Source organism: Hypanus sabinus, chromosome 23 (assembly GCF_030144855.1).
Source record: "Hypanus sabinus isolate sHypSab1 chromosome 23, sHypSab1.hap1, whole genome shotgun sequence".
Lineage (NCBI taxonomy): Eukaryota > Metazoa > Chordata > Chondrichthyes > Myliobatiformes > Dasyatidae > Hypanus > Hypanus sabinus.
This window is the reverse complement of record NC_082728.1, coordinates 58986163-59011735: the sequence shown is the minus strand read 5'-3', so window position 1 is coordinate 59011735 and position 25573 is coordinate 58986163. Positions and strand designations below refer to the sequence as shown.

At 43.0% G+C, this 25573-nt stretch overlaps 1 protein-coding gene across 6 annotated transcripts in view; it reads right to left on the bottom strand.

Moving 5' to 3' along the window:
- itgb4 (integrin, beta 4) overlaps nt 1–25573 on the bottom strand; it is a 161602-nt gene that overhangs the window by 4025 nt on the left and 132004 nt on the right. For 4 of the 6 annotated variants that reach the window (XM_059948938.1, XM_059948935.1, XM_059948937.1 and 1 more), the window contains exons 35-38: nt 19788–19949; nt 17310–17435; nt 13704–13880; nt 2613–2801 (exon numbers count right to left, since the gene is read on the bottom strand). In XM_059948938.1, the coding sequence (XP_059804921.1) occupies nt 2613–2801; nt 13704–13880; nt 17310–17435; nt 19788–19949 (654 nt within the window). The remainder of the gene's footprint in view (nt 1–2612; nt 2802–13703; nt 13881–17309; nt 17436–19787; nt 19950–25573) is intronic. The other 2 variants (XM_059948936.1, XM_059948940.1) reach the window with 2 other exon arrangements.

Genomic DNA, 25573 nt, shown 5'->3' with positions numbered 1-25573 from the left:
TGCTCCTACCACCACCCTGGCAGCACCCTCCTGGCTCCATTCACAAGGGCATCAATTTTACCCTCTCACCGTAAAAGCATACCCTTTAATCCTGTAAACCCCTTCTGTGCCATCGATACTCCAAGTGCAGCCTAACCAACAACAACATTATTTCCCAATCATATCAAACTCAACCTGGTAGAGGCAGATTTGGTATTGTCATTCAAAGTAAAATTGGATAGGTATATGGACAGGAAAGGAACGGAGGGTTATGGGCTGAGTGTGGGTCGGTGGGACTAGGTGAGAGTAAGCGTCAGCACGGACTAGAAGGGCCGAGATGGCCTGTTTCCATGCTGTAATTGTTATATGGTTATAACAGTCTGAAGTATATTGGTGGAGACCAAATTAATTTGTGGATCTATTGTTGTTTAAAATTTAATGTGAAAAACATCACATAATCAATACCAGAACCAGATTGTGGTGAACAACTCAGTTAGAATGAGCAATGCATTGCTCAGGAAATAATGTAGCAGATCAAATTATAAGACCCAGTTATAGGGGCCCTCTTATCCCTTTCTCTTCTCCTCCATCCTCATGACTTGCCTATCAGTTCCCAATGGCTCCTCACTTCCTTCTCTTTATTCCATGGTCCACAGCCCTCTCCTGTAAGATTCCCTCTTCAGCCCTTTGTCTCTTCCACCTATCACCTCCCAGTTTCTCTCACATCTCCTCCCATCTTCCTAACCACACCCCTTCCTGGTCTCACCAGCTTGTATTCTTTTCCAGTCCTGATGAAGGGTCTTGGCCTGAAGGTTTGACTGATCATTTCTCTCCATACATGCTACCTGGCCTGCTGAGTTCCTACAGCATTTTGTGTGTGTTATTCAGTTGTGGGAATAACCAGTACATAAATTTGAACAACAAGGTAAAAGGCAGGTTGAGTTTGCTTTTAAAAATAGAGGTAGGAGCTTTAGACCATTAATGAGATGAGCATTTATAACTGATACCTGGGAGAGATCTTATAGACAAGATCAAGGATTCTGCAGAAACCTTCTTCTATCTCAGTAATTAGCTGTGGTATGGTGGTGAAGGGTCAATAGATGGAAAATAATTACCAAGAGGCAGAAAGTGAGGGAGCCGAAGCCAAAGGAATATGAAACCAAGATATCAAAAGAATTCTTTTTTATTGTTTAGAGATTTACCAGATGTCTCTTGAGAATTCGGCATGAATTTTACAAAAGGAGTTAAAATGAGCGATGAGCAAATGCTAAGAGCAAGTTTACAGGGGAAGATGCAGCTGCTATTTTTCTAGCAACCATTTAATGATATTTATTGTGAGATCCATCATTATAAAGTGAACACAAAGGGTTTTTGTAAAATGTGTGATACTAAGGCTGAGGCTGACTGTAAATAACACAGCATGGGAAAAACACTTCACAGAGCGGCAGCAATCCCAGCCAATCCTCAGAAGATCCTGCCCTGTGAAATTACACTAAGGGCAAACATTTACATTTCTTTAGGACCTATTTTGTTTAAAAATATGTTTTAAGAAAGTAACATTTCTAACAACGTGGTTTGCTATTACATCATCTGTTCCATCTCCAAAGTGTTTAACCCAGCCTGAGAATACTGTCCCTCTGCAGCAGATTCCCACATTACTTAAGCATTTGACTGCTTCATATCTTTCTCACCATTCTTGCATCTTCCACCCCTCAAAACACAGCCGTTCAGAACCTCTGGAGCCTATGCCCCAGCTGGCTCATCTCATTCATTGTCCCACGTTCCTGTGCCCCCTGACCTGAATCAACTCCTCTGGTAATGCGTTCAGGTTCTTAATCCCTCTATAGACTCATCTCTCCTCACCTCGTTAGCCTCCTCCATCCTACTAGCCTTTGAGATCTCTGCCCTGCCCCAATACTGGCACTTTCCATCCTCCCAAGCTTATTGTGAGCTCTGCTCCAGCAGGATCGAGTCTCCCCATGTCTGTCTTTAATGAGCGCCTTAGTATCCCCCTCATTGCTTTGAAATCTCCTTTGTGCTGACAAAACCAGCACTGGTAAGGTATCCTGCTATGTTTTCTATGCTAAAGGTGTGATGTTTATACAAGTTACTGTATGCAGGAAGGAATAGGTGTAGAGCAAAATGGCACAAACAGCATACTGGTGAAGCTGAAGAAAACGTCAGATTCTGGAAATCTGAAATTTAGATGTAAAATGCCAGAAACACTCATTAGGTCAGGCAGCGTCTGAAGAGAGGGGAAAATAATTCATTAGATTGGCCAACCTGAAACATTAACTCTTTTATTTTAACTCTCTCTTTCTGCAAAGAATTGCCTTACCAGCTGAGTATTACCAACATATTCTGATGAATAAGAGTGTGGTTTTACAGGTAATGGTGAAGATCAATTTTAAAATTATTACTCCAACATGAATTTAGTTTGGTTGTTTATATTGGCCCAGTCTCCAGCCAATACGGTTATTTTATCAAATAACAATCACTTGAATTTTCTCATTAAGTTAAGTTTAGGCCAAAGAGCAGCAATGCAGGAATCTCCAGAGTCAAGACAGACTGTACAACATCACCACATTTCATCCCTCAGCAACCGAGCCACCCGAAACCGGAGGGAGCATTACCTGGGACTGGGCTGAGGGGACTCATGGGATCCACTTTGGATTCAATGGTGATGACTCCTTCGCGGTCTGGACCCCAGCCTTTTTCACTCAGAGCCTTGACCTTGAACATGTAGGAGTGGTTGGGAAGAAGGTCATTGATAATCAACGAGTTTTGATTTGGGTCCGAGATCTCAACCGTTTTCATCTCACCTGGAACGTAAGAGACAACATCAGCTTCCAGTGGCTGGCTGGTAATCACAGCTCAAACCCCTCCCCATCTGTCCGATCAGCACAGATTCACTGGTGGATACCACACTCCAACAAGTGAACCACGTTGCCTCATTCAGAAGCTCTCCTGCACCACAAAGCTCAGTTTGCCTTTCATCAGTGAAGATTCACCTCAGAATCGGGAGAACTACTGATCGCAGGCTCGGACACCTGTCCTGCCCACATATTGAAGTGACCACATGGAGAAATTCCACTACACCCATGTCTGTATAACTGCACAAGTTTCAGTCACCACTACTGAAGGTGAAATGTCCTGGTTAAGATTTCTACTGTGATGCTGTGAGGTATTTTTATTTTAGCAGTTTTCTGGAAGTGCAGTATGTCCTGTTAGTAACCTTAGTGGACTAGTGTTTAGGCTTGGACTAAAGATAAGGAGCCATTTGGCCAACCTAGGAATGTTGTGTTAGCCAATTGGGTTTGTCTTGGTAACGTGTTGTAAGTTTGCTCAGTGTGATGCTATGGAAGATTTGAGAGAGCCGGATGGGATCAGATTTCTGAAGGACAGTGGTCCAGTCTGGGGGCTTTTGCAGGAGCTGCAAGGGAAGATGTTCGCAGGGTACTGCTCGAAGGAGAGACCCCGTTGTAAGAAGTTCTTTGTGCAGATGAATGGCTCCAAGGAGGAAATGCTCCAGGGTTAGTTCCAGATAGTCTTTAAGGGAAGTTCCATCTGTGGCTTTGTCCTTCAGGCAGAATGTGGGTTCAGCATGTGAGTAAAGCAAAACAGTAGACCACTTCAGTAATGAGCTCCGACGCTTATGTGCGGACTTGGACTGATATAACTGCAACAGGCCCTTTTACTTTATCGGTTAACTGTTTGTTAAAGTTGAAATATTGGTAAATATACTTCCTTTGTAAATTTACGCTGGTGTACGATCTGTTATTTTCCTGGTGAACGACAACTGTGCATGGGGAAGTATTTACCCAGCGTTCACTACAATTATCTCCCGGGACATTGGAACATTCCAACTTTCCTGTTTGGTTGAACCCCAAATCATACCAACCCTAGACATATGTTGCTTATGGAAGGTGGCCTTCTCATCACTGAGTCACCTGGCCGTTAGCAGAGTTAGCTAACTAGCCAAGTTTGTATATGAGCCCGGTGAGAGGGTTACAAAGGATTAACTCATCTCTAACCAGGGCCAAGTCAGTAGTGAACTTGCGTTACTGCAGCTATAAGGCAGTGGCCCTGGTAGTTCCTCCCAAGCTTCTTCTGGTGAGCATTAGTTTTGATCAATGGGGAGAACACTGATTCAGAGAGCTTCAGGCATATGGGTCTTCATAAATCAGGAAATGACTTGTTATGTTCAAACTGTACAAGATGTCGGTGTGGGCAAATTTAGAGTATTGAATGTAGTTCTGGTTACCTACCTTCAGGAAAGATAGCAATAAGCTTAAAGGCTATAAAAGGGAATAAATCAAAAGCTCGTCCTGACATAGTTACTGAGATTCTAAGGCAACACGAGTGAATCTGCAGATGCTGGAAATAAGTAAAAACACAAAATGCTGGCAGAACTCAGCAGGCCAGACAGCATCTATGGGAAGAGGTAATAACGATATTTCAGGCCAAAACCCTTCATCAGGAGTGAAGTAACATGGGATGGTGGAGGGGGGATAAGAAGTGGGGGGAGGGATGAAGTAGAGAGCTGGGAAGTGATAGGCTGGAGGGAAATGGGCAAGGGGGAAGGTGGAGAATTATGGGAAATAAAAGAGAAAGAAAGGTAGGGCTGGGGGAGATTATAGTGAGGGGGGGAAAGACAGAGAAAGAGAACCAGACTAAAATAATAGATAGGGATGGGAGTAAGGGGTGGGGGCAGGGGTATCAACGGAGGTCTGTGAGTTGAATGTTCATGCCGGCAGGTAGGGGGCTACCTAGGCGGGAGATAAGGTTTTGCTCTTATTGATATTATGGCTCTTATTGGTATTATTGAGATTCTCTTAGTTTTGCTTAGAGTAGGGAAGATGGATTGTGAAGTTAGATTTACATGGATACCTGGGCATGCTGGGGTGGAGGGAAATGAAATTGTGGATGGAATTGCAAAGTCTTCCTTACAGAGCAGGCAAGTAGGAATTTGAATACCCCTCGGCAGAGCAGAATTGAAAAGTACGATAAAAAAAGGTATAGAGAAGAAATGGCAAGAAGATTGGAAAAATGAATTAAAGGGAAGGCAGTTCTTTTCTAGTCACCCTCTAGTTAAAAGGTTCTCAGACTGTTACTCTTTAAATCATAGAGATATGGTGAAATTAACAAGACTTAAGTTGGGGCATTGTGGACTAAACTATTACTTAAAGACAATAGGAAAACATCCGACTGGATTATGTGACTGTGGTAGTTCAGAGACAGTTCAGCATGTTTTGCTGAGTTGTAATCGATATAAAACTGAAAGAAGCATATTGTTCAAGAGGCTGTCTGACTTAAATGTATTTTGTTTTTCTATTAAATCTTTGTTTGGCCACAAAGAGAACCACCATCTGATTGAAAAGTTTATTATTCTGTTTCTACGTGTGACTAGTTTATATTCAAGAATTTGTGTTTCCTGAAATTCTGTAATGAATTGTACATCCTGCGGAGGGCAGTAATACCCCTAGATGTGTCTAAACTGCTGGAGATAGAAGCAGCAGTAATAAGCTTGACTCCAGAGAAAATTTACACTGATGCTGCTGGGACTTATGGATCTGAGTTATACGGAATATAAGAAATCAGGTGGATGACCTTGTTGCACTATTACAAATTGTCAGGTATGATGTTGTGGCCATCACTGAATTGAGGCTGAAGGATGGATGTAGTTGGGAGCTGAATGTCCAAGGTTACACGTTGTAACAGAGGGATAGGAAGGTGGGCAGAGGGGTGGCATGGCACTGCTGGTAAAGAATGGCATCAAATCAGTAGAAAGGTGTGACATAGGATCGCATTGTATTCTTGTGGGTTGAATTAAGAAATAGCAAGGGTAAAAGGACAGTGATGGCAGTTACATACAGGCCTCCCAACAGTGGCTGGGATGTGGACCACAGATTATAATGGGAAATAGAAATGGCATGTCAAAAGGGCGATGTTATAATAGTCATGGGGGGTTTCAACATGCAGGTCGACTGGGAAAATCAGGTTGGTAACGGATCTCGAGAGTGAGTTTGTTCAATGCCTAAGAGATGGCTTTTTAGAGAAGTTTGTCACTGAGCCTACCAGGGGATCAGCTATACTGGATTGGGTGTTATGTAATGAACCAGAGGCGATTAGGGAGCTTATGGTAAAAGAACCCTTAGGAACCAGTGATCACAATGTGATTGTGTTCAACTTGAAATTTGATAGGGAGAAAGTAAAGTCTGACATAACAGTATTTCAGTGGAGTAAAGGAAATTACAGTGGTACAAGAGGAGCTAGGCAAAGTAAATTGGAATGAAAAATGTAAATTGGAAGGAGCTTCTAGCAGGGATGACAGCAGAGCAGCAATGGTGAGAGTTTCTGGGAAAAATGAGGAAGGTGCAGGATAGATGTATTCCAAAAGCAAAGTACTCAAATGGCAAAATAATACAACCATGGCTGACAAGTCAAAGCTGACAGAAAGATAGAAAACCTACAGCACAATACAGGTCCTTTGACCCACAATGCAGTGCCAAACACGTACTTATTTTAGAAATTACGTAGCCCTCTATTTTTCTAAGCTCCATGTACCTATCCAGGAGTCTCTTAATAGAGCCTATTGTACCCACCTCCACCACGTCGCCAGCAGCCCATTCACTACTGTCTGCGTGAAAAACTTAGCTTGGGATAGAGTGGCAGACAGAGATGTGGCAAAATTTCTTGCCAAGTTTAGAATTTTATTCTCCAGAGCTCCGAAACATTAGGGGAGCTGTGATAGAGGGATACAAAATTATGAGGAATATAGATAGGGTAAATACACGCAGGTGTTTTCCCCCGAGGTTGGGTGAGATTAGAACTAGAGGTCATAGGTTTAGGGTGAAAGGTGAAATATTTGAGATGAATTGGAAGGGGAGACTCCGCCTACTGTCTAATGGAGTGACACACAGCTCGTGTGGCTGCAATTAATTCTTCCTTTTCCCCAGTTTAAACTTTGAATTTTTAACTTTTATTTGTTGGATCTTAGAGGGGAATAGTTGTTACTATGTCACAATCTTTAATAAGTGGAAAGCAGCTTCCTGAATCCAGCAATGGAAAGGGGGGATAAAATCCGAGGACATACCGGCTTGGGCTGAGCGTCTAGAACGTTCGCTGATGGTTCTTGACAGGAAAATAGACAACAACACAGTAAAACTTGATGTTATCTCTTCTGAGATGAAGTCATTACGAGAGAATTTTCAATTTGTACAAGAAAATATTATTTCCGAATTCTGAACTTCAAGAGACGAAGCATCAAATAGCAGATATCCCAGCCTGCTTGGAAAAGTCTCAACATAAAACTACCAATTTGGAAGCAAGATCTCGTCAGAATATTCGAATTGTTGGACTGAAGGAGGGATCTGAGAGTGGGGATTTATTGGACTATTTTGCTAACTTGTTTCAATCTCTGTTTCCGGATATTTTACCTCAACCTCCCGATATTGAAAGAGTGCACAGAATTTTCACTTCGAAATCTCGGGATCCGAATAAACCAAGGTCAGTTCTGGTCTGCTTCCTTCATTTCAAAGTTAAAGACCAAATCATAAAATATGCAAGGAAACACTGAGTTTTTAAATTTAAGTGTTCCGAGATTCATTTTTATGAAGATTATCCACGGGAAGTTATGGACCTGCGGTCTAAATTCATCCCAACCATGAAGATGGCCTATGATAAGGCCATCACTTCAATATCCAGCCCGATTTAAAATTATCTCCCAAAGTTTCGACTCCACGTGTTTTTCTGGACCCCAAAGAGGCACTGGACTATGTTAACTCTATTCCAGTTGCAGCCGAGGTTTGAATGGTGTGGTGAACTGCCTGTCTGGACACGCCCCTTGCTGACTGCTCCTGTGGCTCCTCCCACAGGCCCCTGTATAAAGGCGACCTGAGGCCTGACGCTCGGCCTCAGTCTCCAGGTCATAGTATGATGGACACTCACTCCTGGTTCCTTCTTCCAGTCAATAAAAGCCGATATCTCGCCTTACGTCTCAGTGTGAGTTATTGATGGTGCATCAAATGGCTTTAGGTCTGCTGAATAATTGTTAATTTTGAAAGAAGATAAGCTTTGAAGGTTTCCGATTTGCTTAAGATGTCCTTTGATCGATCAACCATTTAAAGAAGATGTGAACTTTTGATGTGAATGATGAATGACTTTTCCAAAATCAGCTTGGTCCACTGAACGAATTAACACAACGGACAAATTGTTTGATAATTTGTTTTTATCCTCCTTTTTTCATTAATTAAGTGATAGTTTTCATAGTTCATAAGGACTTTTTCTTTTATATATAGAGTTGGGAGTGTTTAGTCGATAGATACTCAGTAAAAACAGTTTTTCATTGGGTGTGTAAATTAAATGGAAAATGGTTCTGATTTTTCTTCATTAGAGATTGCGAAGGCATTTTTCTCTTTGTTTAATTTTATTGTTTTGGCGTTTTTGGAGATTGTTTCTGCATTCCCCAGCTTGTTTTTAAGGTTTAAGTATAAACATATTTTTCTCTGAACTTTTATGCTGGATATGGGGAGCCAGATGCTGTAGAGCAAAACTGCACAGTGCAGGTCCTTTGGCCCATGAGGTTCTGCTCACCTTTAATCTATCAAAGTAAATTGATAATTAAATTGCATATATATCAGTCAGAAGCAAGGTTGTAAGTGGGTGGAAGAACCAGTTAACATGACTTGATGTGGTGGAGTGTTGTTCTGTAGTGTTTGGCTTTTTATATTTAGCAAAATATTTTTTTTTCCTCTGCAGAGCTTTTCTATTTTAGGGCTGTATGGTTTTTTTTTGAAACTGGGGGGACGAATTAAGGAAAGCTTTTAAAATCACTATTATAAAATGGGCAGCTCGCAGAGTCTCACTCTGTTTTTATTCTATGGGTATGCAGTTTGGCTTTTTTTTGCCAAATTTCGGGCTTTTCGGGGTGGTGCGAAGATTGGGGTTAGTTCTGAGTTATAGGATTAACTGTAGGATTAATTTTAGTTTTTTTTTTCATATTTTTCCCCCATTACAGGGTTCCGGAGCATGCATGTTTTGGTTATGGTTATACCTATCACCGCCAGTTTTGATTAGCCCACGCTGGTATGCGTGGATGTGTTAAATAAAATAATTTTTTTTATGGTGACTAAACAGATAAACTTTGTAAATTGGAATGTACGTGGTTGGAATCATCCTAATAAGTGAAAGAAGACTTTTGAAATCATTAATCAATTCCAACCCGATATAATTTTTGCTCAAGAAACACATATCAAAACAGGCGATCAAAATAGATTTTATAAAATGTGGAAGGGCCTTCAATTTCACGCTACTTGTCAAAATAAAACAAAGGGTTTATCTATTTTTATTAAATCCAATATTTTATTCATCCAAGAAGATACTGTGTCAGATATTAATGGAAGATTTTTAATTGTTAAAGGAACAATTTGTAATAGAAAAATTGTTCTGGTTAACCTATATGTACCTAACGTAAATGATCCTTTTTAAAAAAATATGTATTTGCTTTATTGCCAGATTTAAATGAATATACATTATTAATGGGTGTTTATTTCAACTGTTGTTTAAATCCTTTGATTGACAAGATTTTAACTAATCAGCAGCTTCCGAGTTGTTCTGCATCACATATCAACTCTTTTCTAACTGATTCTGGCCTGGTTGAAGTTTGGAGACATTTGCATCCTAATGATAGAGATTATTCTTTAATCGATTATTTTATAGCTGATCCTCAATTTTTATCCAAAGTCCAGAAATGTGAATATGATGCTATAGTTCTCTCAGATCATGCGCCTTTAAGCTTAGCTTATGAATTGAATGATGTCGTTACTGCAAATTTGCCTTGGCATTTTCCAGAAAATTTATTACAAAGTTAAGACTTTGTCAAATTTATTGAGACCTATTGCTACTGTTATTACTAATAATTGCTAATCTCCTTTTTCTCGGCTTTCGCGGGGTATGAGACAAGGATGACTGTTAAGTCCTTTGTTATTTAATTTGCTGCTGGAACCCTTGGCTATTGCACTTTGTGAAGATAAAGATAGTCATGGAATTGTCATAAATGGGACTGTTCATAAGATTTCCCTTTATGCTGACGATCTCTTAGTTTATATTTTGAATCCTTAAGAATCCATTCTTAGTTTATTGAAACTATTAAATGATTTTGAAAAGTTTTCGGGATATAAACTAAACATTTATAAAAGTGAATTATTTCCTCTGAATGATTCTGCTTCTATATATGATGACATTCCTTTTAGAGTTACAGACTCATTTAAATATTTAGGTATTATTATTACTAAAAATCATAAAGACCTCTATAAAGCTAATTTGGCTCCCTTAGTAGATTTTATGCAGCAATTATTTTGTAGATGGAATCCACTTACACTCTTGTTAGCCGGCTGAATTCATAATTCATAAAATGACGATTTTACCAAAATTTTTATATGTATTTCAAAATATCCCTATTTTTTAACTAAGAAGTGTTTTGATCAGGTTGACGCTATTATTTCATCTTTTGTTTGGAATAATAAAAGACCAAGAATTGGTAAATGTCATTTACAAAAATTAAAAAAAGATGGAGGTCTTGCTTTGCCTAATTTAAGAATGTATTATTGGGCTGTTAATATATGTTATATGTGTGTTTGGTTATATTGGGCTGATAGAAACATAAAAACATAGAAAATAGGTGCAGGAGTAGGCCATTCGGCCCTTCGAGCCTGCACCGCCATTCAGTATGATCATGGCTGATCATCCAACTCAGAACCCTGTACCTGCTTTCTCTCCATGCCCCCTGATCCCTTCAGCCACAAGGGCCATATCTAACTTCCTCTTAAATATAGCCAATGAACTGGCCTCAACTGTTTCATGTGGCAGAGAATTCCACAGATTCACCACTCTCTGTGTGAAGAAGTTTTTCCTCATCTCGGTCTTAAAAGGCTTCCCCTTTATCCTTAAACTGTGACCCCTCGTTCTGGACTTCCCCAACATCGGAAACAATCTTCCTGCATCTAGCCTGTCCAATCCCTTTAGAATTTTATACGTCTCAATAAGATCCCCTATCAATCTTCTAAATTCCAGTGAGTATAAGCCTAGTCGATCCAGTCTTTCTTCATATGAAAGTCCTGCCATCCCAGGAATCAATCTGGTGAACCTTCTCTGTACTCCCTCTATGGCAAGAATGTCTTTCCTCAGATTAGGGGACCAAAACTGCACACAATATTCTAGGTGCAGTCTCACCAAGGCCTTGTACAACTGCAGTAGAACCTCCCTGCTTTTGTACTCGAATCCTTTTGCTATGAATGCCAACATACCATCTGCCTTTTTCACAACCTGCTGTACCTGCATGCCCACTTTCAATGACTGGTGTACAATGACACTCAGGTCTCGTTGCACCTCCCCTTTTCCTAATCGGCCACCATTCAGATAATAATCTGTTTTCCTGTTCTTGCAACCAAAGTGGATAACCTCACATTTATCCACATTAAATGAACAACCTCACATAAAATTAACGACCTCACATAAAAATGAACGGCCACCTTGGGCTGATTTGGAACTGAATGCTGTGAAAATTTCACTTAACCTCATTATTAGGAGCTTCTCGACCTGTACAACTGAGCAAAATTACTAATTTAAATTTATATCCTGTGATTAAGCAGTCACTACGAATTTGGTTCCAGTTTCATAATATTTTTTAATCTCAAAAAATTTAAACTTTTTAGTTTAATTTATCGAAATTATTTATTTAAACCTTCATTAAGTGATCCTACCTTTCTTCTTTGGAGGAATAAAGGAATAAAGGAGTTTACTCCTTCATCGATCTGTCCCAAGATGGCCAATTGATGTCTTTTGAGAAATTAGAAACTAAATACTCTCTCTCATATTCACATTTCCTGCAATATCTTCAGATCAGACACTTCTTACAAGAATATTTAAGTAATTTTCCATATATACAGGATTCTGACCTGTTAGATATTATTTTAAAAATGAATCCTTTAATGAAGTGTTTTATTGGGAAAAATTATAATTTATTGTTAGAACAGCACAATTACCCTTCACTTAAGATTAAGCAAGATTGGGAGAGAGAGCTTAACATGACCCTGATAACAGAAGATTGGTTGCGGATTTTGAAGTTGGTTAACTCTTCTTCGATCTGTGCCAGTCATTCTTTAATTCAGTTTAAAATTGTTCATCGTTACTATTTGACAAAGGAGAGACTGTCCAAAATGTCTCCTAATGTTGGTAGTCAGTGTGACAGATGTAAAACCAAGACAGCCACATTGACACATATGTTTTGGTCGTGTTCTATATTGAAACACTTTTGGAAATCTATTTTCTCTACAATTTCTAAAGTTTTAAAAATTAATTTACAACCTAATAAATTGACAGTTTTATTTGGTATAATCCCTCAATATATTCATGGTATTTCTCCATCAGACCAACATGTAATTGCATTTGTTACATCGTTGGCCAGAAGGGCTATTTTGTTGAAATGGAAAGATGTTTCTGCTCCCACTTTGATACAATGGTTCTCTCAGGTGATGCTATGTCTGAGTTTGGAGAAATTCGGAAGTTGAACTTTTGATCCTCGATTTGATTTTGAAAAAAGGTGGGGTTCATTCGCCCGCTACTATCGTCTGAATTGAGTTAATTAATATGGTTTCCTTCTGATTTTTCTTCAAATGGATTGGAGTTGGCAGCTTCATGTTTTTCTTTCATGGAAGCTTGTATGATGTATCGCTCCGGGGTTGTGCTCCCAATGGGGGTTTTTCAGTTAGTAGTGGTTTTTTTCCTTCTTAGTTGGTAGGGGTTCTTTATTTTTTCCTTCTTTTTTCTTTCAAAAAAAATTCTTAACACTATTTTCTCTTATTATTATTGATATATTGCTTAGCTTTGTTAATCAGTTATTTGCTAATTTAATTGTACATAATGACATATTGATTTAATGTATCTTTTTTTGTTGATCTTCAATAGTAATTAATAAAAAAGCTTTTAAAATGGAATCGGACAGGAAACATCTTCAATCAGAGGGTAGAAGAAGTGAGCAATGAACTGCCAGCAGAAATGGTTTTGCAAATCCTACTGTAACATCTCAGAAGTCTGGATAAGCACCTGGATAGGAGAGGTATGAAGTGATATGGTGCAAATGCAGGAAGATGGGATTAGGGACTCTGCAAGGCTGGGGTGAGTTACTTGTCCATGCTTAACACAAAACCATGAGATTTCTTTGCATCTATGAACCAGCACCTTAATCTTGTGGCTTATTATCTATCCTTCTCAAGTATTTCTACATGGTGAGTGAGCTCTGAAACCAAGCTCAACTCAATGCCCATCTCTTGGTACAGGAGAGAGGTTTGAATGTTAAGGAGATGGGCAATATTCCACAAGTACAGCAGTCTGTCCTTTGACCTGCTCCTCCCTTCATTAAGGGCAAGACCGATTTTCCAGCTCGGCAGCATTCTGTCCTCACATATCTCCATCCCACCATAGATAGAAATCCACTGATCTCTGTTCCAAATAAACCCAGTGACTGGGAGCAGAACTCCAAGGATTCACAACCCTCTGTGTAGGCTTCTTCCTCCTCCCTCCCTCAGCAAACTCGGGTCTGGTCCCCTCAGCTGAGGAGATACCCCTCTCATATCCAGCCACTGCCCCGGCCCCAGGTCCAAGTTTCAGAGATCTCCTCTTGCTCTGAAGTCAGCCCAGGTGTTCCTGCTGTTCGTACAACTAACCTGGGGAGCTCGTGCGGTGGTGGTACTGACCTCCAGCCAGGGGTTGATAGGTGACACGATAGGCCAGGATTTCCTGCTCGCACTGAGGCTTCTGCCAGCTGACCTTCAGCGAGGTGGCTCCCAGCGCAGAGAAGACCAGGCGGGTGGGAGTGCTCGGGACCCCAGGAGAGCGGCTTTCTGTGTGACAGAGACAGACAAAGGAACTCCATGAAAATGGAAAAGCCCTGGATTAAATGTAACCTGAATCGCAGGTCAGAGTGTAATTTGGTAGAGGTTGCATCTCCCCTCCTCGGCCTCGGCCCCAGTGACATTAGGCTACCTCACATCCACTGACACAGCGAGCTTGCCCGGCTACAATCCCCATCCTTCCCTCAGCCATGAAACTGTTCTCCGTGACACAGTTCAAACAGCGAGGAACAGCACTGGGATTAAGAACTACCAACAACCAACTGGAGGAACACATTGGGTCGAGCAGCATTTGTCAGGGTGGTGGCGAAGAATTCTCAATTCCAGCAACCCTGTTCAACCTTTCCCTCCATTTGCCTCTCATTATTGCTGATGTCTCCCTGCCACTCCCACCCCAGGCACAACCTCCCTGTCTTCCCTCACCCCTCCCTGGACTCCTGTTACACCACTCCACCTCTCCTCTCTCCATAGATACTAAAAGCTTTTTTAAGTGTATAAAGGGTAAAAGAGAGTCGAGGGTAAATATCGAACCAATAGAAAATGACACTGGAGGTATTGTAATGAGAGGTACAGAGATGGCAGAGGAACTGAATGCGTATTTTGCATCAGTCTTCACAGTGGAAGACGTCTGCAGTATACCGGATATTCAAGAGTGTCAGGGAAGTGAAGTATGTGCAGTGAAAATTACGACTGAGAAGGTACTTAGGAAGCTTATTGGTCTGAGGGTGGATAAATCTCCTGGACCTGATGGAATGCACCCTTGGGTTCTGAAGGAAGTAGACAGAGAGATTGCGGAGGAATTAACGATGATCTTTCAAGAATTGATAAGATTCTGGCATTGTATTGGATGACTGGAAAACTGCAAATGTTACTCTGCTATTTAAGAAGGATGGGAAGCAGCAGAAAGGAAACTATAGATCTGTTAGCCTGACATCAGTGGTTGGGAAGTTGCTGGAATCGATTGTTAGGGATGAGATTCCAGAGTACCTGGAGGCACATGACAAGACAGGCCAAAGCCAGCATGGTTTCCTGAAACGGAAATTCTGTATGACTAACCTACTGCAATTTTTTGGAGGAAATTACAAGCAGGGTAGACAAAGGAGATGCAGTAAGTGTAGTGTACTTGGATTTTCAGAAGGCCTTTAACAAGGAGCCACACGAGGCTGTAGAATTAAAGGGAAGTTACGAGCATGGGTGCAGCTTTGGCTGATCAGCAGAAACAGAGAGTGGGAATAAAGGGATCCTACTCTGGCTGGCTGCCGGTTACCAGTGGAGTTCCACAGGGGTCGGTGTTGGGACCGCTGCTTTTTAAGATGTATGTCGATGATTTGGACTATAGGATTAATGGATTTGTGGCTAACTTGCTGATGATACAAAGCTAGGTGGAGGAGTGGGTAGTGTTGAGGAAACAGAGAGCCTGCAGAGAGACTTAGATAGTTTAGGGGAATGGACAAAGAATTGGCAAATGAAATACAATGTTGGAAAGTGTATGGTAATGCACTTTGGTGGAAGAAATAAAAGGGAAAACTATTATTTAGATTGGGAGAGAATTCAAAATGCAGAAGCGAGTCCTTGTGCAGGGTACTCTGAAGGTTAACCTCCAGGTTGGTTCGGTGGTGAAGAAGGCGAATACAATGTTGGCATTCATTTCTAGAGGTACAGAATGTACAGCAGGGATGTGATGTTGAGGCTCTGTAAGGCACTTGTGAGACCGCACTTTAGAAAAGATATACTGACATTGGAGAGATTTCAGAGAAGTTTCACGAGAATGATTCCAGGAATGAAAGGGTTACCGTATGAGGAACGTCTGGCAGCTCTTGGACTGTATTCCCTGGCGTTCAGGAGAATGAGGGGGGACCTCATAGAAACATTCTGAATGTTAAAAGGCCCGAACAGATTAGATATGATAAAGTTATTTCCCATGGTAGGGGATTCTAGGACAAGAGGGCACAACTTCAGGATTGAAGGACGTCCATTTAGAACAGAGATGTGGAGAAATTACTTTAGTCAGACGGTGGTAAATCTGTGGAATTTGCTGCCACGAGCGGCTGTGGAGGTCAAGTCATTGGGAGATAGATAGGTTCTTGATTAGTTAGGGCATCAAAGGGTATGGGAATGACAGGAAGAACTGGATCAGCCCATGATTGAATGGTAGGGCAGACTCGATGGGCTGAATGGGCTACTTCTACTCCTATATCTCTGGTCCACTCTCTACTTCCTATTGCAATTTCAACCTGAGAAACTGACAACTTCTTCCCCTTAACAGATGCTGCTTGACCTCCAGCAGATGGTGGTGAGAACTGAAGAGGTACAGCCGCAGAAGATCCATCCAGACTCTCTCTTTTTCAGCACGTCACCCTGTCCCATGTCCAACCGCTCAGTCTCTTGCTGAACACCATCTACTCTGGTTCCCATCCCCCTCCCCCTTCCAAACTGTTTCCACTTACCCCACCCTACCTCTCGCTCTATCTCGACTCCATAACAGATAAATCTCATCTGCACAGCGGACCACCCGTCATTCAGACTGGCAACCGGCCCAGCTCCTCCAACCCCTCACCCGCATCATCCTTCAGAAGGGAATTTGATGTTCTGACTGTATCTCTCAATGACTGCTGTGGGGGAAGCACCTAAGTGAGATTTACCACTGACCCATAATGAGTAACTCCACCCTCTTGGGCTGCTTTGCTCAGCTACAGCCATAGTTCTGATGAAGCAAATGCAGATTTATCACCGAATATTCTTTTTCAGTTCAGTGGATCTCTGCTTTCCTTTGCAGCAAAAGCATCAAACACAACCGAGGAGGAGGGTTCTAGGCAGAGTGATGCTCCTGCAGAGCAGGTGCAGTCTGGCGAGATGACCCGTTACCGTACAGAGACTGCCGACACAGAAAGAAAGGCACTGGCCTCTCATGGGATGGTGAATTGCTGAAATTACTTTGATGCAGAATTTCAGGTTCCCATCTTAAGTTTAAAATCCCTGCCTTCACACTTCATATCAACCTCGCAGGTTCCTTCTCTGCCTAATTCTGACCCAGTACATCCCTTGATCTCCTCTGCCTTCTAACTGGGCAACAACTTTTTCTGCCATTAGATTCTAGGCTCTGGGATTACCTCCCTAATAACTATTTCTCTCGCTCCCTTTCACTGGGCTTTCTGTCTTCTCTTCCCTGTCCTCTTTATTTCATAGTCATACCCTAGTCTGTTCACTGATGGACACTGAGCTGGGGATCCTGCTGGCTTGGACCGTGAGGAATTGGGTTGATCTTGCCCTGAGCTAATTCACATCCCACTCAGTTCTCAACGCCCCAGTCTGGGCTGGATCCAGTCTCTGGACCAAGAGGCTCTGACCTACTGCAATTCCATGCTGCCTTGCTTGGTGGCCAAGGAACAGGTTTTGGAGATACACTGGAAGAGGTCTAACCATGCAGAACCATCTCGAGGTTCTCAAGAGCACTGTTCACATCCTCGGATCCAATGCGGCTCCTGCCACCGGTCATCTGTTGTGTGACTGTGTAGTTAATTCCCCTCATTCCATGAACTGGTGCTCCTGCAGAAACAAACATCTCTCATCATTCGGGAAAGCAGTCCGTGCACTTACAGCAGGCACCCAGGAGCAGGATGATGATCCAATCACCCGGCATCTCCTGAGCAGTCACCCAAAAGATGCTTCAGAAAACATCAGGACAAAAAAAAACAGGCCATGCGAACCATCAAGCCTGCTCCACCATGCTAGAGGACCTTGGGTGATCAGGCTGCGGACTCATCTCCACCCACCTACCTGCCTTTCCCCCCACATAACCCCTCGTATGCAAAAATCTGTCACATAAAAAACTTAATGAGGTAGTCTCTACTGCTTTCCACAGATTCACCACTCGCTGGGAAAAGCACTTCCTCCTCACCTCTATCCTAAATCTACTCCCTGTCCCCTAGTTCTAGTTTCATTTACCAGCGGAAACAACTCTCCTGACCTTATTTCCATCTTGTGTATAGCCCTTTTGAAATTTCACATGTTATTATGAGATCCACACTCATTCTTCTGAATTCCAGGGAATGTAGTCACAGTTAACTCAACCTCTTCTCATAGGCTAACCCCCTCACCTCTGGAATCAACCTGGTGAAGTTCCCCTGCACCACCTCCAAAGCCAGTATATCCTTCCTCAGAGAAGCAGAGCAGAACTGCACACAGTACTCTGGGTGCAGCTGCAGTTTCAGTCAAAGCTCCCTGCTCTTAAATGCAATCCCTCTCGCAATGAAGGCCATATGTCTTTTTGATAGATAACCTACAACCAATCTTTCACAGATTCATGCTCCTGGGCTCTCGAGTTCCTCTGCACAACAGCTGCTGCATTCTTTCAGGATATAAAATAATAATCTGGTCTATTTTCTCCTTCCAAAATGGATGACCTCACATTTATCAACATTGTACTTCATCTGCCAGATCCTTGCCTTTTCTTTAATCTATTTATATTTCTCTATAGACTCTTTGCATCCTCTGCGCCAACTGCTGTCATCAGCAAGTGTAGATATGCTACATTCCACCTTCCCTAACTCAGAGTTGGCCACAACTGGCCTTGATGGGCCCCCAGCCAAGATGAGCCAATTCAGCACAGGTAGTAGGAATTTTGAATTAATTTCCAGCCCAGAAGCTCTTTGGGAAAGAGTTACATTACTAATTGTATAACAAGGTTTTCTCTGACCATCACCAGGTTAGGTCCCCTAGGTCTGAACCAGCACAGCTCAGATCCACATCAGGGAACGTTGAGGAGACAACAGTTTATGTTTGTGGGAGGGGGGAGATCTGGGTGGGAATGGGGATAGTGAAGGTGAAGACATGGCTTGGTAGAGGATAGGTGGAAAAGGAGCTGAGGAGATGGGCAGAGGCAGGGAAGAGAGGACATGTGAAGACATAGGGGAAGAAAGAGGGGAGCAGGTTGTGACAAGGGGCCAGGGATGTGAAGGCAAGGTGGGGAAAGCGGTAAAAACAAAAGTGGGGAAAGTTGGTAGAGAGTAGGGAAAAGAAGAGATTGTTGGAGGTTGGGATTGGGAGGAATTGAAGGCAGGGAAGAAGTTCTGGAGGTGGGTTCACATCTCAGTCTGGTAAATTTCCACCATAACCTCTCCAAAGCCTGGACACCTTTCTTCCCATCTGGAGTGCAGAACCTCCAACTGGGAACTTATTGATGATAGATAGACTTATGGGGAAGGCTAGAGTTATTTTATCTTTGCTGCCTGCTATGGTTGAATCTCCTGGGACACCTCAGCCCAAGACCTGTGGGGAGCTGCCACTTGCAGTTTGGAGCAGAGGAGGGCCAGAGGAACTCCGCAGCCTGCAGCGGCTTCTCAGATGCACCTGATCTGTGCTGAGGGCTCCCATTCTTTTCATTTCTGACTTCCAGCATCAATTCCCTAAAATTTAAAATAATTCATATTTTGAAAGTGAAGCAAGTTCTGTTCCTCTTTAGTTGTTGGCATGTCTCATTTTTACCCAACCCTACTCTCACCGTCAGAGGCAGGAGGTGCAGGGAACGACAATGGCAAACTCCTTAGAACATAGGAGACTGAGGGGTTATCTAACGGGAGTGTATGAGGGGAATAGATAAGGTGAAAACACACATGGTTGGGGGAAATCGAGAACTAAAGGCTTATGATGAGAGGTGAGAAATTTAATACAAAGATGAGGGGCAAACTTTTCATCCATGTGGTGGTAATGATATGGAACAAGCTGCCAGAGAACGTTCTGGACAGGCACGTTAATAGTTACAACATGTTTGGATAGGAAAGGCTTAGAGGAATATGGGCCAAGCACAAACAAATGGGTTTAATTTAGTTGGGAATCTTGGTCAGCATAGGCCTGAAGGGCCGATTTTCACGCTGTCTGACTCTGTAACACCTTACTGACCCTGTCCTGAAGTCATGGTGGCGTAGGTCTCTGACAGCATGGAGGATTCACCCATCGTCCTGGTGAACTGCTGGTTGAGAATGCTGGTGTTTTGATTAATAACACTGTGGACACCTCTGGCAAACATTGAGTTCATCTCCCACTTCCCGTCCATCTGCACCTCTGTTGGAGAGGGAGAAGAAAGCTGTTAGGTCAGTAAAGATGCCGCTAGAAACTGCCGAGGCCACAGACCGCTTAACCACTCCACCCTCTGCTCCTCCCTCTCCACCAATTCTATCCCACCCAGCCCCTCCCAGATTTAACTGTCGTACCTCCCCACTGGGCAACCCACAAACAGGGTCATCTTCATCCAGTCACCTCTCTGCTCAGTGATAATTAGACTGGCTCCCCACCTGGACTCTTCTCAACCCAGAATCTCCTCACCCTGTCCCTTGCCACTAGCAACTGCCACACAGGCCCAGCCCACCTTCTCAGCCGGGGACCTCCCTCCTCTGAGCCCATCCCCAGGACGGCTCTGCCCTCCCACTAACGCTCTCCAAGAACCTCTCCTGCAGGACCCATCAATAGTCTGGTAACAGCACCACCATACAAAGTGAACATCAGGATCAGCTTTGTGATTAAAGGTGAGATCACTTTAGTAATAGCAGCAGATACAAGGAGAGCTGATTTCACAAGGACTAACAAATAGAACAGGAACTAAGACTCACTGTGTCAGCCCAGTAATGTTGACTGGCTGAATACAGAAGTGCAAAGAAGTGCACAAGTATTTAGGAACAAGAACGTACATATGCCATCTTCCATCAGCACAGAAGCCTGAAGTCCCACACCATCAGGTCAAGAACAGTTGCTTCCTTTCAAACAAACATTCGGTTCTTGAACCAACCAGCACAACCTGTCTATTTCCTTTCAAGTCCCGATGAAGGATACCAGTCTGAAATGTTGACTGTTTAGTTCCCTCTACTTGACTTACTGAGTTCCCCCAGCATTTTGTACAAGTTGCTCAAAGTTTCAAGGATCTACATAATCGTTGCTGTTTACAACCCTCACCACCACAGTTGAGCACAAGTGTGATAATTTGCACCAAGATTAACTTTGTTTATTTTTGTTTTTTCTTGTAAACATTGTGTACAATTTACGTCTAGTTTGCTTTCATTGTGAATGTTGCTTACATGAAGCTATGTGTCTGTGAAAGTAAGCTTTTTACTGCCAAGTAGGTACAGAACATTTCATCGACTAATCTGGGCAGTAAGCTCAACTTTGACTTTCAGAAATGACATTTTAATGGGAGATTTTGACAATGGGTTTCATGGCTTCTTCAGGATTTGCACGAAGGGGAAGTTTCAGTGATGGGATGAAGACTACCCAAGGATGAAAACCCCAGGAGAACAAAAGACAGTTTATAACCCCAGGGGCAAGTGTTCCATTCGTCACAGAAGATGACTGAATGATTACACTCCACCAACATTTACAGGAGAACAAAACAACATCCCAGATATCTTGAGGAAATGAACATTAGGACAGTGAGAGAGGCAAAATTAAAATCAGCTTAAGTCACAAATCCACAAGACTGGATAGTTTTTAAACCTGTGTTTTAAAGAGAGTAGATAATATTCTCTTCCAATAATTTTCCAAAGTTTACTTGAATTAGTAACTATCGTGATGTGTGGCATAAGGAATTAGTTCACAGATCTGTTAGTCCATGAGCCAGGACCCCAAATTTGGGCCACTGGTACCATCTGGGGGGAATAATTCTTATGATGATTTTTGGTGCTAGAAAATATGTGACAGCATTGCAGCAGTGGCAGCCTTCTGTGTATCATCACTCGATTTATAACCCCATGCCAAAATACACTTCTCAAAACCATACACGGCACAGAATAAAGCATTCTACTTCAAACTGATGGTTCTCTCTTATTACTGACGCTTGGTCCTTGAAAATTGGTGGGAATATAGCTCAGACTGTATGTTTTTCAGAAAAGTTGTTAAAATTAGCATCTCTACAAGTGTCATCTATTACTGGCAGTGACAACACAGTGACTATACATTACATAAGGTGTACTTCTGGTTTCACGTTCCGTTTCACATTTATATCTTGTAGATCTCCATTTATACACACATTTATATCACCTTTGCAGCAGGTGCTTTTTTCACCAACAATGTTAATGTGATTTTTTTCTGTTTCAGGTACTGTGGTGGTGGGATAGTCCACACAATAGAGGAGAGAGAAGAGTAGAGTAGATTTAGATCTGGAGTAGCTGAATCATTTTGCTTCAGAATGGAGAGCCAGAAGCACAAAGAATCAGAAGCAGTGTATCATACACCAGAAAACATCAAAAGAAGATGATGACCATTTAGTTAGTCCTCAAGACTATGAATCCTGGAAAACATTACTTGAAGCAGCCGAAGTGAGAAACTATGCCCCTATTTTAGACGTTGCTAAAGAACTTGGAGAAAAAGAAGCCCCAAGAATCTACTATCACCGAAAGTGCCGAAGCCTCTTCACCATGAACAGAGAATTAGAAAATCTGAAAAGGAAAGCATTACTGATGAAGCTGGTGAGAATACCTGTACATCACACAGGCCAAGTAGGAGATCTTCATCAGAAGCAAGGGTGTATGATCAAATCTGCATTTTTTGTAATAAGGTGAAATTTCTGAAGGGCTCCAAGTCACGTGAAAAGCTTATACAAGCTGTACAACTCAGAGCTGACCGAGCACTACGGGAATGTGCAACCCGAAAGGAAGATGAAAAGATTCTAGCAGTAACAAGCAGAGACATAGTTGCTGCAGGGGCCCACAATCATGTTTCATGCTATAAGGATTATACCAGAAGCAAGAAAAAGGAATCTGAGCACAAAGAGAAAGATGATGAAACGGATGGTGGTGAATTGTACAAAAGGATTGAAGGGGAAGCCTATGAAGACCTTTTCAAGTGGATCAGAACTGATTTCATACCCAACAAGGTGACTGTACAAGTCACTTCTTTGGTTATGAAACTTGAATCTTTCGTGCTATCTGGTGGAGTTACACTCCTGCAAGATTCAACAAGGAAGCACATTCGTAGGAAACTGGAATCTGAGCTGGGCAATTCAGTAGATATATTTCCAGATGACAAAGGAAAATTGTTACTGGTTCCTGGAAGTGTATCATTAAGAGACATTGTCTTGGAAAATCAAACTCTACGGAGGGAACTCAAAGCTTGGAGGGCCAAGGCATCCAATTTCAACAAGATCATAGCTCAGACTTCATCATATATCAAGCCCTGTTCACTCCAGGGGGATTTCTGAGAAAGACAAATAAAGCTACTTTAGACACAACCTTGCAGGAAAATGAAGCAGTCGAAGAGCAACTCCCAGGAAACTCTGCGACAGTGGTTGATGGAATGAACTTGGTCTAAAGAGTGAAAGGTGATCCAGTTACTTTCAGAGACGTTGCCACAACAATTCTGGGTTTGGCTCTGAGGGAAGGCAGACAGAGTAGCAGAATCGATGTTGTGTTCGACACATACAAGGAGGACACTATCAAGAATGGTGAAAGATCCCTATGGGGCGAAGAGACTGGTCAAGGTATCACAGGCTCTACGGGGCGAAGAGACTGGTCAAGGTAACACAGGCTCTACGGGGTGAAGAGACTGGTCAAGGTAACACAGGCTCTACGGGGCGAAGAGACTGGTCAAGGTATCACAGGCTCTACGGGGCGAAGAGACTGGTCAAGGTAACACAGGCTCTACGGGGTGAAGAGACTGGTCAAGGTATCACAGGCTCTACGGGGTGAAGAGACTGGTCAAGGTAACACAGGCTCTACGGGGTGAAGAGACTGGTCAAGGTATCACAGGCTCTACGGGGTGAAGAGACTGGTCAAGGTATCACAGGCTCTACGGGGCGAAGAGACTGGTCAAGGTATCACAGGCTCTACGGGGCGAAGAGACTGGTCAAGGTATCACAGGCTCTACGGGGCGAAGAGACTGGTCAAGGTATCACAGGCTCTACGGGGCGAAGAGACTGGTCAAGGTATCACAGGCTCTACGGGGCGAAGAGACTGGTCAAGGTATCACAGGCTCTACGGGGCGAAGAGACTGGTCAAGGTAACAGGCTCTACGGGGCGAAGAGACTGGTCAAGGTATCACAGGCACACAGGTGGTGAGGCAGTGGAGGGTTAGGGTTAGGGTTAGGGTTAGGGTTAGTGAAAGATCCCTATGGGGCGAAGAGACTGGTCAAGGTAACACAGGCACACAGGTGGTGAGGCAGTGGAGAAGCTTCCTGACCAAAGTCAGTAACAAAAGTAGTCTCACTGGCTTCACAGTCCATGAATGGAGGAAAGGCGGAGTACAGAGAAGATTCTGTGTGCAGCTGTGAATGACAAAGGTTACAGAGTCACATCTCAAGACAGTGAGGAGGTGTCAGCTCTTCAGTGTCAACAAGAAGAAGCAGATGGCCGCCTACTTCTCCATGCTGCCCGTGCCACAAGAGAGGGATACCAGTCTGTAGTGATCTGCTCAGATGTCTTTATCATGTCTTTAGCATTTTGTGACAAGATTGAGCCCCATTGTTCCAGAAGTGTGGCACTAGAACCCATACAAGGCTTGTAGACATCAAGAAGGTTGCTGCCACTGTTGACATAGAGGTCTGTCGGTCTCTCATTGGGTTGCACGCATATGCAGGATGTGACACTGTAAATGCTTTTGCAGGCAAAGGGAAGACTAGTGCCCTAAAACTTCTGACCAGCAACGGGGAAACTCAGGACACATTGGTCAGGAATGGGACCTCTCCACAGAACTGATGGACAAACTGGAGGCATTTACATGTCTCCGGTTTGCCCCAAAAGCATCGACCACCAAGGTCAATGAGCTCAGGTATCACCTTTTCTGTGCCAAGAAAGGTGAAATCGAAAGTCATCAACTCCCACCTTGCAAGGACTGCTTAACAAAACATGCACAGTGAACCAACTACCAGGCTGGTATATGGAAAAGATGTTTGGAGAAGGACCCGCAAGTGCCAAGCCCTGTTGGCAGAAGATGGAAGATGGAGAGAGAAGAGGAAGCTGAACAGTTGCTGGTGCACTGGATGGAAGGCCAGCCAGCACCCGATGCCATCTTGGATCTACTGGCCTGTAACTGTCCAAAAAAATGTTCACTCCCAAGGTGTGTGTGTGTTGTAAATGGCCTCAGGTGTACTGACACGTGTAGGCCGGCAGACTGTGAGAACCAGACATCCACCTCAGAGAGGGCGGAAAGCTCAGATGTATGTGTGTTGTAAATGGCCTGAGGTGTACTGGCAGACTGGCAGACCGGCAGACCGGCAGACCGGCAGACTGACAGACTGGCAGACTGACAGACTGGCAGACTGGCAGACTGGCAGACTGGCAGAACCAGGCATCCACCTCAGAGAGTGCGGAAAGCTCAGATGTATGTGTGTTGTAAATGGCCTCAGGTGTACTGACAGACTGACAGACCGGCAGACTGACAGACTGGCAGACTGGCAGAACCAGGCATCCACCTCAGAGAGTGCGGAAAGCTCAGATGTATGTGTGTTGTAAATGGCCTCAGGTGTACTGACAGACTGACAGACTGACAGACTGGCAGACTGGCAGACTGACAGAACCAGGCATCCACCTCAGAGAGTGCGGAAAGCTCAGATGAAGAAGTGGAAGACTTGGAAAATTATGATTATTAATGGGTTATGAAAGTATGGAAAACAGGTTATGATTAAATATATTCATTTTACAACCAAATGGGGCCTAGGTTATGGCCATGCAGAACCCCACATTTGAATTATTGTACTGTAATTC